This window comes from Mus caroli, chromosome 1, assembly GCF_900094665.2.
Source record: "Mus caroli chromosome 1, CAROLI_EIJ_v1.1, whole genome shotgun sequence".
Lineage (NCBI taxonomy): Eukaryota > Metazoa > Chordata > Mammalia > Rodentia > Muridae > Mus > Mus caroli.
In genome coordinates, this window is record NC_034570.1 from 185,354,176 (window position 1) to 185,368,312 (window position 14,137).

Sequence of the window (14,137 nt, forward strand, 5' to 3'; positions counted from 1 at the left end):
TCTCTCTCTCTCTCTCTCTCTCTCTCTCTCTCTCTCTTTGTCAAATTAAGTAACTACTGGTCAGCTGCATCCCATCTGGGAATGTCTTTGCTTACTATAATCCTCAGTCTAGTTCCTAGCTATATATGCTGAGTAACTCTCCTCTTTTTTTAAGAGACTTGGAGGGAATATCTTGTGCTTCAACTCTGGAAAGAGCTCTCAGTTCCCTTTCTTTGGGCTGTCCCCTATCAGGGTGTTTCAGATAGGTCACATGTAACTGTGTTTAATAGCTAAGATGAAATCTAGTCATCAAGTGGCCACAATGTCCAGTACCAGCTTATCTCAGGAACATAAGAGTACAACAAAGACACTTGCAGGGATTATATTATCATGATTTTTATAATGAAAATAGTCACTTTAAAAGTTTATACATTCAAGAAAGGAGAGACATTTATTTCTTTTTTTCTTTTTCTTTCCTTTTTGACTGTTTACTAGTATTTTATAACTCACCAATTGACCACATAAAGACTATTCCCTGCATTGTAGCACACAGAGTAAAGACTGAGATACTAAAGTGTAAGCACTTACTGATCTTAGCAAGACCTAAAACAGGCCTAAGAGAGCAGAAATAACAGGAGACTGCAGCTTTGTTCAAAGAAGCAGCCACTCTTCTGAGGGAAGGACTTCAGCCTCAAAATGTGACAGATTCTCTTCCTGATGAGCATTGTCCACTTATAAACCACTTTCCTCAGAAATTGAGTTGTTCCAAAAATGAGACCTTATTCTCCTTTAATTTTCCCTACCTGGGACAATGATTTTTCCTTTTATGTTTTCCAGGTTTCGATCTATATTTTGCTTTTCAGATTTTATCTTGTTTCCCTTCATTTATGTTATATCCTATCCATTTTATCTGGTTATTTGATTAATAGATTTAATCCCAGCACTCGGGAGGCAGAGGCAGGAGGATTTCTGAGTTCGAGGCCAGCCTGGTCTACAAAGTGAGTTCCAAGACAGCCAGGGCTACATGGAGAAACCCTGTCTCAAAAAACAAAACAAAACAAAAAAAACAAAAAAAAGATTTCAAATAACTGCAGAATCTTTTTCTTTCTTTCTTTTTGTTTGTTTTTGTTGTTGTTGTTGTTTTCGAGACAGGGTTTCTCTGTGTAGCCCTGGCAGTCCTGGAACTCATTTTGTAGACCAGGCTGCCCTCAAACTCAGAAATCTGCCTGCCTCTGCCTCCTGAGTGCTGGGATTAAAGGCATGCGCCACCATGCCCAGCTACTGCAGAATCTTCTTTTAGCTCATCCCAAACATTATTCTTTTTAAAAATCCATTGGTTTCCTATTATGCTAGTATCTGTCTCTTCTATTTCTTGTGAAGTGAATTTTTATAGTGATTGATGAAAAAGCAAAGTTCTTGAAAGAATGTTCCTCCTGCAAGCAGGAAGAATCTTTTCTGTGCTTCATGCATTGGCCAAATATATTTAACATTCTGGTACTTGAGTTTTGTAAGAGCAACAACACTAAGACAAAAAAAAAAAAATTGGATTCACTAGTGTGAAAAAAAGAAAAGATCTCTTGCCTTCCTATTCAGAGAGGTAGAGAACAGAAAAGCCAGTTTTATAGGTGTGATTGCAAGTTGAGAGATGGGTTAAGTTGGGTTATGTCTACTGAGGATAGTCAGAAGAGGTTTCCCTGGGGGGTGACATTCCAACTAAGTTTGAAGAGAAAATAGTCAAATATGTAATATCAGGAGAAGGTTCTATATATAAGAAAAACAGTTAAAAAAAAAAAAACCCAGTGGTTTAAAGTGTCGGAGTTGGGATTGTTGTTTGTCCTGTCCCTCAGTCATTTTAAAATCCAGTCAGAGAAGCATGTTTCTTTACTCCAGAGCATGGTTCTAGTCCTTCATGTTAAGCCTTGGTTAATATTAGCAAATATTTATAGATTATATACTATGTATCTGCCACTAGGGATCTATCAGCACAATAAAGTGCCTGCTTACATTCTTATACATATATGTGTGTGAACAATCAGTGGAAGAGGATCACAAAACCAAGACAGGTTTGTCACTGTCTCCCAACATGTCCATCCTCCGGACCAGCACAGAGTCTGGAACATAGAAGGCAAAAGTTGCTGAATGGATACTGAAAAGAAAAAATATAGAAATACAGACTATATGAACAAGATTATGTATATATGTCACAAACACAGAGTGTTGCAAAACAGAAGAAAACAGAAGTATTGTTCTTTGTGTAAATTTTACAAAGTAACTAACCATGTATAGTATTTATTCCATGTAATGAAACACCATCCAAATGTGGTGGGATAAAGCTTGAGTTTTAGTTCATGAGCTAAGGTGAAAACCAGAGTGCTACTTATACTTCTTGTCTCAGGAGTGATGTCTAGATTGTCCTTTTTCTACTATGACTTTTTCTGTAAAGGAAGATAAGATCTCAGAGCCATTTGGTAATAGAGTCAGACACTGTCTGCTTTGGCTAGGAATGGACAATAATTCCAAGCAGGGAGTAGGAGTGTAAGGAATATGATTAAACACACTGTATGTGTGTGTGTGTGGGGGGGGGGGATCTAATAAAATTGAAAAGCCAAACAAAATAGCCACTCCCCCCGAGACAGGGTTTCTTTGTATAGCCCTGACTGTCCTGGAACTCACTTTGTAGACCTGGCTGGCCTCGAACTCAGAAATTCACCTGCCTCTGCCTCCCAAGTGCTGGATTAAAGGCATGCGCCACCACGCCCGGCAAAATAGCCACTTATAAACCAAGCCCATACTGCCTCGGACAACAAGGAAATTTGACTTAAAGGGGGAGGGCCAAGTGTGACTTTCTCTCCCTTCTAAACCCAGAGTTGCTTGCTCACAGCATAAGACATGCAATCTGCTACTGACACAGTGGGGGCTCTAAGTGAGCATCTACTCCTCCCTCCACTCAGGCTGCCCACCCCTTAACTACTGCCTACTAAGGAAATCTGCACTTTGGGGATGAGGACTGCATGATCTCCACGGTCACAGCAAAACTCACACATTTGCACAACCCTAAGAGGGCTCTACCAGGAACTCTTGAACTCCTCCCAGCTTCCCTGTGACACAGCCTCTCTCCTGGATCATACCAGATAAACGAGACAGCAGAAACAGAAGGGCCTCAGCATAGATGCCCAAGGAGCACCAGAAGAAAGTGTAGCTCTTCCTTCTGCGACGGGGGTGCGTTGAGTCTGGCATAAGAGGCGCCGCCATCATGTTACCAGGCTGAAAGGGAAACTGGGCGCCAGGAAGCCAGAGAGCAAGTTTTGAGATAGGTGAACAGACGCAACAATCCTGAAACTAAAGTGTGCTGAGCGACACAACAGGTGGGCGTGGCCAGGCCGCTCCTGGCAGGCTGGTGACTGGTAGCGCTAGCTAGGCCAATCGGCTGGCAGTAAGGCGGGGCCTCAGTTCAAGGGGCTGGGCCATGAGGTTGCGCTCCCGCCAGGAATTTTGGGCTTCTCAACTATTTTCCATTGTCCCACTTTGCTGTGCTCCTTCCTTACCTAGCTGCGTTACTCCCAAGTCCTCTGCAGCTTTGCTGCACTCCTCAGCTTGGATGGCACAAGCCTTGTCCTCAGCTGCGTGTCAGGGCTGTGCTCCTCTCAGGGCTGTTTTCTTCCTGATGCAGCTCAGTATTCCCTCTTCAGCGGCTCTATAGCTGTTCTAAGGTGTGCTTACCAGCTGGGGCGCACCTTGGCTTACATATACAAGGAGACCGCTTTATTCAGGAAGGCTGGAAAGACTTGTTGGCCCTGTGATCATTGCTCTGAACTTGAACTTGAAGAATAAAAGTGCAGGAACCTAAATATAGACCTAAAGCACTATCAGGAGGCTGCCTCAGACTTGTATTTGGCATTAGTCAAGTACTTATATTTTCCTCATTTGAATTCTCTTAGACTCATCTCACAATCCTCAAATCTCAAAGGTTTTCCCATTGGATTCTCAACTTCTAAAGTCACACCCCCACCCCCCACATGGTTGCTGTAAATTATTGCACAGAACACTTCTCTGTGGCAAGCATTGCAAGCACACCCCTGAAGTAGAGCTATTATGTTTTAGCCCTGGTTAGGAATGCTTTCAGTGACAGTGTTGACTGTGAACTGTGAACATCCCAGGATCCTGACAAATGTCAAACCTTTGGATGAAGGAGAGGATTCAAATTTGGTGTTTTTTCCAGTTCACGGGAAATATCTTGTTAAACTGTCAAAGAGAAGCAAGGGGGGAGGGGGGGAGGTGCAGACCAAAATAGGACTCAATCTCCTGAAAGCTTTTTGAAGGGTGGTAAGACAGTGGGATGAAAGGGCATTTAAGTGGTGGAGAAATCAGGGTTAGGTGCTTTTTGTGTGTCTCAGGAATTACGTTTACATTGTTTTCAGAGGGTGGGTGCAGTGGTTTGAATAGGAATGGCCCCTATAGACTTATGTGTTTGATATTTGGTCCATAGGAAGTGGGACTATTAGGAGATATATGGCTTTGTTGGAGTAGGTGTGACTTTGTTGGAGGAAGTGTGTCACTAGTGGGTGGGCCTTAAGGTCTCAGAAACTCAAACCAGTTCTCTGCCTGTTGCCTGTGGATTCAGATGTAGAACTTCCAGCTCCTTCCACAGCACCATGTCTGCCTGCAGGCGGCCATGCTTCCTGCCATGATGATAATGAACTAAACCTCTGAAAAGGTAAAACAGCTCCAACTCTTTTTCTTTATAAGAGTTGTGTTGGTCATGGTGTTTCCTCACAGTAATAAAACCTTAATTAAGACTGGGATAACAGCTACAGGCCAGCCAACCTTTCTGCATAGTGGATCAGGATCTAACTTCATCTCCAGGAATTCAGGTAAACAAAACAAAACAAAACAAAAAACAAAAAAACAAAACCAAGTACAGAAACAAGGACGGTTTTCACAAGGACACTTACTTTATCTGTTTTTGGCTTTACATCTGTCTTTGTGTTTTTGTACTCATAGTATGTTGTGAATGTACATGTCCGTTTGGGTGTGTGCAGGTAAGTGTGTATGCATGAGTGTGCATGTGGTTGTAGAGGCCAGGGGTTAACACATGTTGTCTTCCTTGGTCAATCTCTGTCTTAGGGTTTTATTGCTGTGAAGAGACATCATGACCATGACAACTCTTATAAAGGAAAATACTTACCTGGGGTTGGCTTACAGTTCAGACATTTAGTCCATTCTCTTCATGATGGGAAGCATATTATATGCAGGGAAAAGGAGCTAACAGTTCTGCATCTGGATCCTCAGGCAAAAGAGACTGTGAGTCACTAGGCCTGGCTTAAACTAAGACCTCAAAGCCCACCCCTTTGTGACTCACTTCTTTTAATAAAGCCACACCTACTCCAACAAGGCCACACCTCCTAATAGTGCCACTTCCTATGTGTTTATGGGGACCATTTTAATTTAAACTACCACACTCTCCAACTTATTTATTATTACTTTAGGTTCAGTCTGCCTGAACCTAAAGTTTATTAAGCCAGCAAACCCCAGGAATCTTCCTTTCTCTGCTTCTCCATCTCTTGGCCTTCAGTCATTTTTGGACTTTTTATGTGGGTTCTAGGAATCTGAATGCAAGTCCTCATGCTTATGCAAGAGACATGTGTAAAGGGTAAATATATTATATTACAAACTTTCAAGAATCCTCTAATATCTTTTTGTGCTAAAGTTCCATTTTTTGTGTGTGTGGTGGTGGCGGTGGTTAGTGGACTTTGCATAGGACTTTTTCTTCCCCTATCTTTCATAATCTAAAATCAAGTTGATAGCTAGCTCATCCTTATGGTGTCTGTCTTAGGGTTTCTATTGCCAGGACAGAATACTATGATCAAGAAGCAAGTTGGGGAGGGAAGGGTTTATTTGGCTTACACTTCTACATCACTATCAAAGGAAGTCAGGACCAAAACTCAAGCAGTGCAGGAACCTGGAAACAGCAGCTGATGCAGAGGCCATGAAGAACACTGCTTATTGGCTTGTTCCTCATGGCTTGCTCAGCCTGCTTTCCTATAGAACCCAATATTATCTGCCTGGAGGTGGCCTCAAAAGAATAGCTGACCCCCAACCCCCACATCAATCTCTAATTATAAAAATGCCCTAAAGGCATGCTCACAACCCAATCTTATTGAGGTATTTTCTCAATTGAGGCTCCCTCCTCTCCAGTGACTCTATCTTGTGTCAAATTGACATAAAACTAACCAGGGCAGTGTCAAAACAATTATTATATAACACACCTTTAAAGAAGCTATTAAAACACAGAAACAAGCAAAAATGATGTGCAAACTTTTGTTTAATATCCAAAAAGATTCTGATATTTATTGAGATCATGAGCATAGCTCAAAATACTACTATATACATATAATATACAGGAATACGTTTTAATTTTACATATGTATATGTGTAATATGCATGCATATATGTTTGTTCATACACACATCTATGCATACCTCTTTGTGTGTATGTCCATTTATGTACTTTTGAGGCTTGTGGTTGATCCTGTAGGAGGACCAGCAGTCTCAATTAATCTGGACCCCTGAGATCTCTCAAACACTGGACCACCAAACAGACAGCATGCACCAGCTGATATGAGGCCCCCAACACACATATAGTGGAGGACTTCCGGGTCTGTGTTCATTCAGAGATGATGCACCTAACCCTCAAGAGACTGGAGGCCCTAGGGAGTATAGAGAGGTCAGGTGGGGTGTGGGGGGGTGGCATTTATGTGGAGACAGGGCAGGGGGAGGTGAGGGATGTGGAGCAGTCGGAGGGTGCATGGGGGGGGGGGGCAGAGAATGGAATATTGAGTGTAAAAAATAAATTAATTTTTCAAAAAAAGATGTCTTTATTTTTATTCTGTGAGTATTTTGACTGAATATATGACTGTATACCATGTGTATGCAGTGCCTTCAGAGGACAGATGAGGGTGTTGGATTTCCTGAAACTGGAGTTACAGATGGTTGTGAGCAGAGCCACCATGTGGGTGTTAAGAACTAAACCCTAGGTCCTATGCAAGAATAACAAGTGCTCTTACTCATCTCTCCAGCCCCAGGAATCTTGTTCAATTACCCCCCCCCCCATGTCATCTTCAGAGGTAAGGTCTGTCTTAGGGTTTTACTGCATGAACAGACACCACAACCAAGGCACGTTTATAAGACAAACATTTAATTGGAGCTGGCTTATAGGTGCAGAGGTTCAGCCCATTGTCACCAAGGTAGGAGCACGGCAGTGTCAAGGCAGGCATGGTAAAGGAGGAGCTGGGTTTAAAATCGTGTTCCAACAGCACAGGAGAAGACCGGCTTCCAGGCAGCCATGATAAGGGTCTTAAAGCCCACACCCCCAGTGAGCCACCTGCTCCAAATAGGCCACACCTCCAAATAGTGCCACTCCCTAGGCCAGCATATTAAAACCACCACATTCCACTCCCTGGCCCCCCATAGGCTTGTTAAAACATATGAGTCTATGGGGGCCATATCTAGCCATAGCATAATAAAACATACATTTAGTCCAACTTCCAAAGTCCCCATAGTCTATAGCAGTCTCAACAATGTTAAAAGTCCAAAGTACAAAGTATTTTCTGAGATTCATTCAATCACTTAACTGTAATCCCCAAAGCAAGGCAGTAAGCCAGCTGGGCAAACTCTAAACTCTGCATCTCCATGTCTGATGTCAAAGAGGTCTTCAGATATCTAACTCCTTTTTCATCTTTGTTGACTGCAACAAATTTCTTTCTCCTGGGCTGGTTCCACTCTGTTAGCAGTTCTCAGCAGATATCCTACAGCTCTGGCATCTCAAACATCTTTGGGTCTCCAAGGTAACTTCAATGTTTCAGCTTCTTATTCCAGTGTCTGGAATCCACACATGATCTTCTGGGCTCCTCCAAAGGGCTTGCAACACTTCTCCAGCTCTGCCCTCTATAGCATTCTAGGCTCTGGTTGACTCCAATCCATTGCTGCTGCTGTGGTTTTTTTGGTGGTCATCCCATGGTACTGGCATCTCCAATATGCTAGGCTTTTCTGCTGCAAGTAGGATTGATTCATCAATAGCCTCTCATAGGCTCTCTTCATGGTGCCAAGCCTCAACTTCTTTACATGACACCTTCAGTACCAGGCCTTCCCTAGCCTCTCACAGTGCCAAGCCTCAGCTGCTCTCCATGACTGCTTCACACATTCAAAACCAGTACTACCTGGGTGGTTCTTACACACTACAAGTCCAGCTGCAGCACCGGGTACAACTCTGGCTATCTCTGGAACACAGATTCTTTGTGCTCTCACAAAATGCTTCCAAGATTTCACTTCAGTCACTGGTCTTTTCTTAATCGCCGCTAAGTTCTTAGCTCTAGCTAACCAGCATCAATTGTCTTAGTAGCCCCTTCTATTTTTTGACTCTAAAGCCAGAGCCACATGGTTGAAGCTGCCAAGTTCTGATGCTTGCTAGAGCTTGAACTTGTTCTATTAAATTATCACCAGCTTTCTGTTTTCCAACTCCTTCATGGCCTAAGCTTGGCTGTTCTGGAACTTGCTTGGTAGAATGACCTTGAACAGATCTCAAAGACTTTGTCTCCTGAATCCTGGGGTCAAAGGTGTGTACCATCATGCCTGGACTGAAGCTTTTCTCTACTTGAACCTTTTTCTATACTAGGCTAGCCTTGAACTCAGAGATCTGCTTCCTTCTGTCTCTTTGGATTAAGGTGTATTACCATCATGTTTGGACCTAGCTTCTCTGGGTGGGATCTTGCCCCAAAGTCACCACTCCCTTAATCTGTACATCTTCTTAAGCATAGCATTCAGCTCCATTTCACTTCCTGGTGCCCCTTTATTACTGTACACTTTGTACTTTTTCTTTTAGAGCTTGCTGTGCTTCATCAAAAGGCTCTTCATAGGAGTGAACTTTAGTAATCACACAACAGAATTTATACCAGGCTGTTTTGAGACTTTCTTTGTCAGAGCAATTAATCTAAATCTCTTCACTTTAGTCTCAGGCAGACTATTTGGACAATGGCAAAAAGCAGACACATTCTTCTCCAAAATTTTACAGTAACAGTCTCTTGGCCACATACTGAAATTCTTCTCCTCTGAAACCTCTAGAGTCAGGCTTCAACAGTGCAAATCACCCTCAGCACCAAAGTCTTCCATATTTCTACTAGGACAGCCCATTGAGTTCCACTTAAAGCATTCCAAAGCTTTCCAAATCCAAGTCCCCAAATCTACATTCTTTCAAAGAAAAGGATGGTCAAGCCTATCATGACTCACTCCTGATACCAACTTCTGTCTTAGTTAGGGTTTCATTGCTGTGAACAGACACCATGACCAAGGCAACTCTTATAAGAGAAGCATTTAATTGGGGTTGGCTTACAGGTTCAGAGGTTCAGTCCATTATGATCAAGGCAGAAGCATGACAGTGTCCAGGCAGACATGGCGAAGGAGGGGATGAGAGTTTAAAATCTTGTTCTGAAGGCAAACAGGAGAAGGCTGACTTCCGGGCAGCTAGGATGAGGGTCTTAACGCCCACGCCCACAGTAACACACTTACTCCAACAAGGCTACACCTACATCCACAAGGCCACACCCCAAAATAGTGTCACTCCCTGGGTCAAGCATATTCAAACTACAAGGTCTCTCAATCAAATTCAAAGCTCACTGATACAGAGAGTTTCAATAGCCAGGTTGCTCAAGAAATGATATTTCTCAGCCTTCTGAGGTTTGAGTTCCAGGAGGGATTCTGGGAATCTGAACTCAATTCCTTTTGGTTGTGTGTAAGGGCTTTAAGTGCTAAGCTGCCTCCCTAACAAGTGTTAACTAGTCATATTTTTAAAAGAATAACATATAATTTTTAACTATCTATGAGGCGCTATGTAATGTTAAGATACTTATATTTCCAGACACATTGCCTAGTTGCGATGGCTAAAGAAACCCCATTCTGTACCAGGTACCCTCTTAGTACATTTAGCCTCTGCGCTAAATTCCTCAAGGATGAGTTTCTAGCATCCTGTACCTTCCCTAGAGTGGTGTAAGTGCTGTAAGGTAATTAACCACTTGATCTGGCTTTTGAAAATTCACTTACTGCTACATACAAGGGAGTGAGACAGCTCCTTTATTGCTATGTTCAAGGGGAGAGAGACTCATGTAGCTGAGGGGAGTAAAATAGCTTCTCATACAGCTACACACTCACAGAAACAAGATAATTGTGGTTTCCACCTTTAAAACCCTTCCCTTTACATCTTCTGGATGGTCACACCTTCAATTTAGCTTTAAATCTGCTGTCTTTAAAATAAAATAAATTTTAATTATAATATGGACTGAGTCTGTAGTCTTTTTTGGGTGGTCTTGAACTCTGTAACGTAATATTTAAATCAATGTAAACATATTAATCTCAGTGATTTATCATTCCTTTACAGAGAACAGTTTGTAAATCAATTCTAGCTTTTGTTTCTATAGGGCCATAAGCTGCCCGGTTTTGCAGTCTAGCTCAGCACTACCTCTCCTACCTGGATCCAACTTAAGCTTCTTAAAGGTTGTACTTTTTAGTTAATATAAAGTATTCTGAATTTATTCAAAGGTAAGGTTTTTTTGACAGTTCTTTTATTTAATTTTTAAAAATATTGAGCATGGTACAAAAAACTTTTAAAGTAGAAGAAACCCAGAGTTTAGTTTAGTATTTTTTTTTTCAGATAGTTCTCTTGAGTACTCTTGGTAACTCTTCCTATCACCATTTACATTTTTTAAAAATTTATTTCTAAGTAAACAAAAGTTACTTCTATTCCCTAGAAAAGGTAATAAATGTTGTTACATGTTTTTCTTCAATCTGTTTTGAAAGTGTGCTGTTTTAGAAATGTACGAACAATTTGAGAAAAATATGCGTGTATAGAGACATATATGAAAAAGCCTAGTAAGTAGTGACTATTGCTACATAGAATAATTTACTTGTTTTCATGTTTTTACATTTTCCTAATGTTCTTTAATGATCTTGTTCTATATTATGAACACTTTAAAATAAAAAGGAAAACAATAGACTTAAAAAGCATAACTCCTAGACTATATCTCCTTTCTTCAAGTCATCCAGTTTTCTGTTCACTCTGTCTAACTAGATAATATGTGATTTCAACATATGGTATGGGTTCATGAAAGTGACAGAAGTTTCATTCCCCAAACAAAGTTTTTTGCATTCCTGTGAAGTAATATCAAAGACTTGAATCTCAGATCTAATTCTGTTGAAATGAATTGACTTCTATACTAACGTTATCCATAACATTGCAGGGTTTTTTTGTTTTCTTTTGTTTTGTTTTTTTGCTATTTGTTTGTTTTGTCAAGAAGGGACATTTAAAATAACAGGATATTTTCACTTATAACAGCATTGGGTATACCTAAACTGTGAAGAATTCATACGCTAATAATTGAAAGGACAACATAAACCCCATTTGTCTTCATTTTAGGACCAGGCCTAACTTTAAAAAGACAGCCACCAGTCCCAGGGACTAGGCCATAGGTTACCAGCTCCAGGAACAGACCATAAATCCCAGGGACTAGGCCATAGGTCACCAGCTCCAGGAATAGACCAAAAATTCCAGGAAGAAGGTCATAAACCCCCCTCCCAATAGCCTAGAGATAACCAGAAGAACCAGAAAATATCTTATCTCTGGATGGGCCTACAGTGCTGGCCAGCTTTATCTCATCCTGTGGCTAAACATTCAAGACACAGGAATGCAGACCACTTACCACCTGGCACCAGCCAATCAGAAGCCAATCCCTGTGGCCTCCCAGCACCCATCAATGAAATTTTAGATTACCTAACTCACTCTCTCAATATAGTAGCCAATCAAAGTTATAACAATGTCACCACTTTGGCCCCTGCCAATCACATTAGAGATTACCTAATCCTTCTAGAGTTCCAGGAACTCTAGGATTAGGCCAAACCGCCTTTGTCTAGAGTTGCCATTTGGAAGAATGGCTGAACCCCCTCATGCTGGTTGATTCTGCAGAAAAAAAAAAAAAAAAAAAAAACTTCGTCTTTGCATACTGAGTCTGGGATCTTCCTTCACTGATTTTTTCAGACTCTTACATAATCAGGATGGTGGTATTAATATAAATACAGAGTCATAAAAAGTGTTCATTACCCTTTGTTGTGGTTTTTATGCAGGGCAGAAGAAAGTATGATGTAAAGGAAGAAGTGTACTAGGACAAAATGCAACCAACAGACTGGGAAAAGATCTTTACCAGTCCTAAATCCGATAGAGGGCTAATATCTAATATATACAAAGAACTCAAGAAGTTAGACTCCAGGAAACCAAATAACCCTATTAAAAATGGGGTACAGAGCTAAACAAAGAATTCCCAACTGAGGAATACTGAATGGTTGAGAAGCACCTAAAAAAATGTTCAACATCCTTAATCATCAGGGAAATGCAAATCAAAACAACCCTGAGATTCCACCTTATACCAGTCAGAATGGCTAAGATCAAAAACTCAGGTAACAGCAGATGCTGGCGAGGATGTGGAGAAAGAAGAACACCCCTCCATTGCTGGTGGGATTGCAAGCTAGTACAATCACTCTGGAAATCAGTCTGGCGGTTCCTCAGAAAATTGGGCATAGTACTACCGGAGGATCCAGCAATACCTCTCCTGGGCATATATCCAGAAGATGTCCCAACCGGTAAAAAGGACACATACTCCACTATGTTCATAGCAGCCTTATTTATAATAGCCAAAAGCTGGAGAGAACCCAGATGTCCTTCAACAGAGGAATAGATACAGAAAATGTGGTACATTTACACAATGGAGTACTATGCAGCTGTTAAAAACAATGAATTTATGAAATTGTTAGACAAATGGATGGATCTGGAAGATATCATCCTAAGTCAGGTAACCCAATCACAAAAGAACATACATGATATGTACTCACTGATAAGTGGGTATTAGCCCAAAAGCTCATAGTATCCAAGATACAATTTGCAAAATACAGGAAACTCAAGAAGAAGGAAGACCAAAGTGTGGATACTTTTATCCTTCTTAGAAGGGAGAAAAAATACCCATGGAAGGATTTTCAGAGACAAAGTTCAGAGCAGAGACTGAAGGGATGACCATCCAGAGACTGCCCCACCTGGGGCTCCATCCCATTAAACAATCACCAAAACCAGACAGTATTGTGGATGTCAACAAGAGCTGGCTGTCAGGAACCTGATATAGCTGTGTCCTGAGAGGCTCTGCCAGTGCCTAACAAATACAGAAGTGGATGCTCACAGTCATCCATTTGACAGAGTACAGGATCCTCAATGAAGGAGCTAGAGAAAGTACCCAAGGAGATGGAGGGGTTTGCAGCCCCATAGGAGGAACAACAATATGAACTAACCAGTACCCACAGAGCTCCCTGGGACTAAATCACCAACCAAAGAAAATGCATGGTGGGACTCGTGGCTCTAGGTGCATCTGTAGCAGAGAATGGCTTCGTTGATCATCAATGGGAGGAGAAGTCCTTGATCCTGTGAAGGTTCTATGCCCCAGTATAGGGGAATGCCAGGGCCAGGAAGCCGGAGTGGGTGGGTTGGTGAGCAGGGGGAGGGAGAAGGGGGTAGAGGATTTTCAGAGGGGAAACTAGGAAAGGGGATAACATTTGAAATGTAAATAAAGAAAATATCCAATAAAAACAAAAGATTAATGATACACCTTATATTTTTTCCTTTTATTAATTTGTAAACAGAAAGCAGTTCACCCATAATGCACAAAGCATTTCTCTGAGACTCTTTAGATGTGGACTTGTGGCAGAGGTGTAAACAGTGACTAGTAGGTTCTCTAGAGAAGAGCCAGCTCTGAAAAGCACATCCTTCTCCTGTTCCTACCATGAAGGATGAACAAGCGTGGCATATTCAGGACCGGTTACCAGAGTTCTCTGACAAGGCTGGAGCCTTTCCTTTCTGCCTGAATACTGTGCTTCAACCAGCGGACACAGCCCTGAGAAGCTACCTGGCCTCGATGTTATTGCCTACTTGACTGTTCTTCATTGTTCTCTCTTCTCTTCTCTTCTCTTCTCTTCTCTTCTCTTCTCTTCTCTTCTCTTCTCTTCTCTTCTCTTCTCTTCTCTTCTCTTCTCTTCTCTTCTCTTCTCTTCTCTTCTCTTCTCTTTTCTCTCTGTCTCTC

General features: G+C 41.6%; 1 protein-coding gene across 2 annotated transcripts in view; it reads right to left on the minus strand.

Moving 5' to 3' along the window:
* Cd46 (CD46 molecule) overlaps window positions 1-5,247 on the minus strand; it is a 40,532-nt gene extending 35,285 nt beyond the window's left edge. Inside the window, exon 1 of one of the 2 annotated variants that reach the window (XM_029475675.1) lies at window positions 5,165-5,247. Coding sequence is in view for 1 of the 2 variants with exons in the window: in XM_021168790.2 (XP_021024449.1) it covers window positions 3,108-3,234 (127 nt within the window). In the remaining variant the exon portion in view is untranslated. Of the gene's footprint in view, window positions 1-3,107; window positions 3,308-5,164 lie in introns of those variants that run through there. The other variant, XM_021168790.2, reaches the window with a different exon arrangement.
* Between the last annotated feature and the right edge of the window lie 8,890 nt (window positions 5,248-14,137).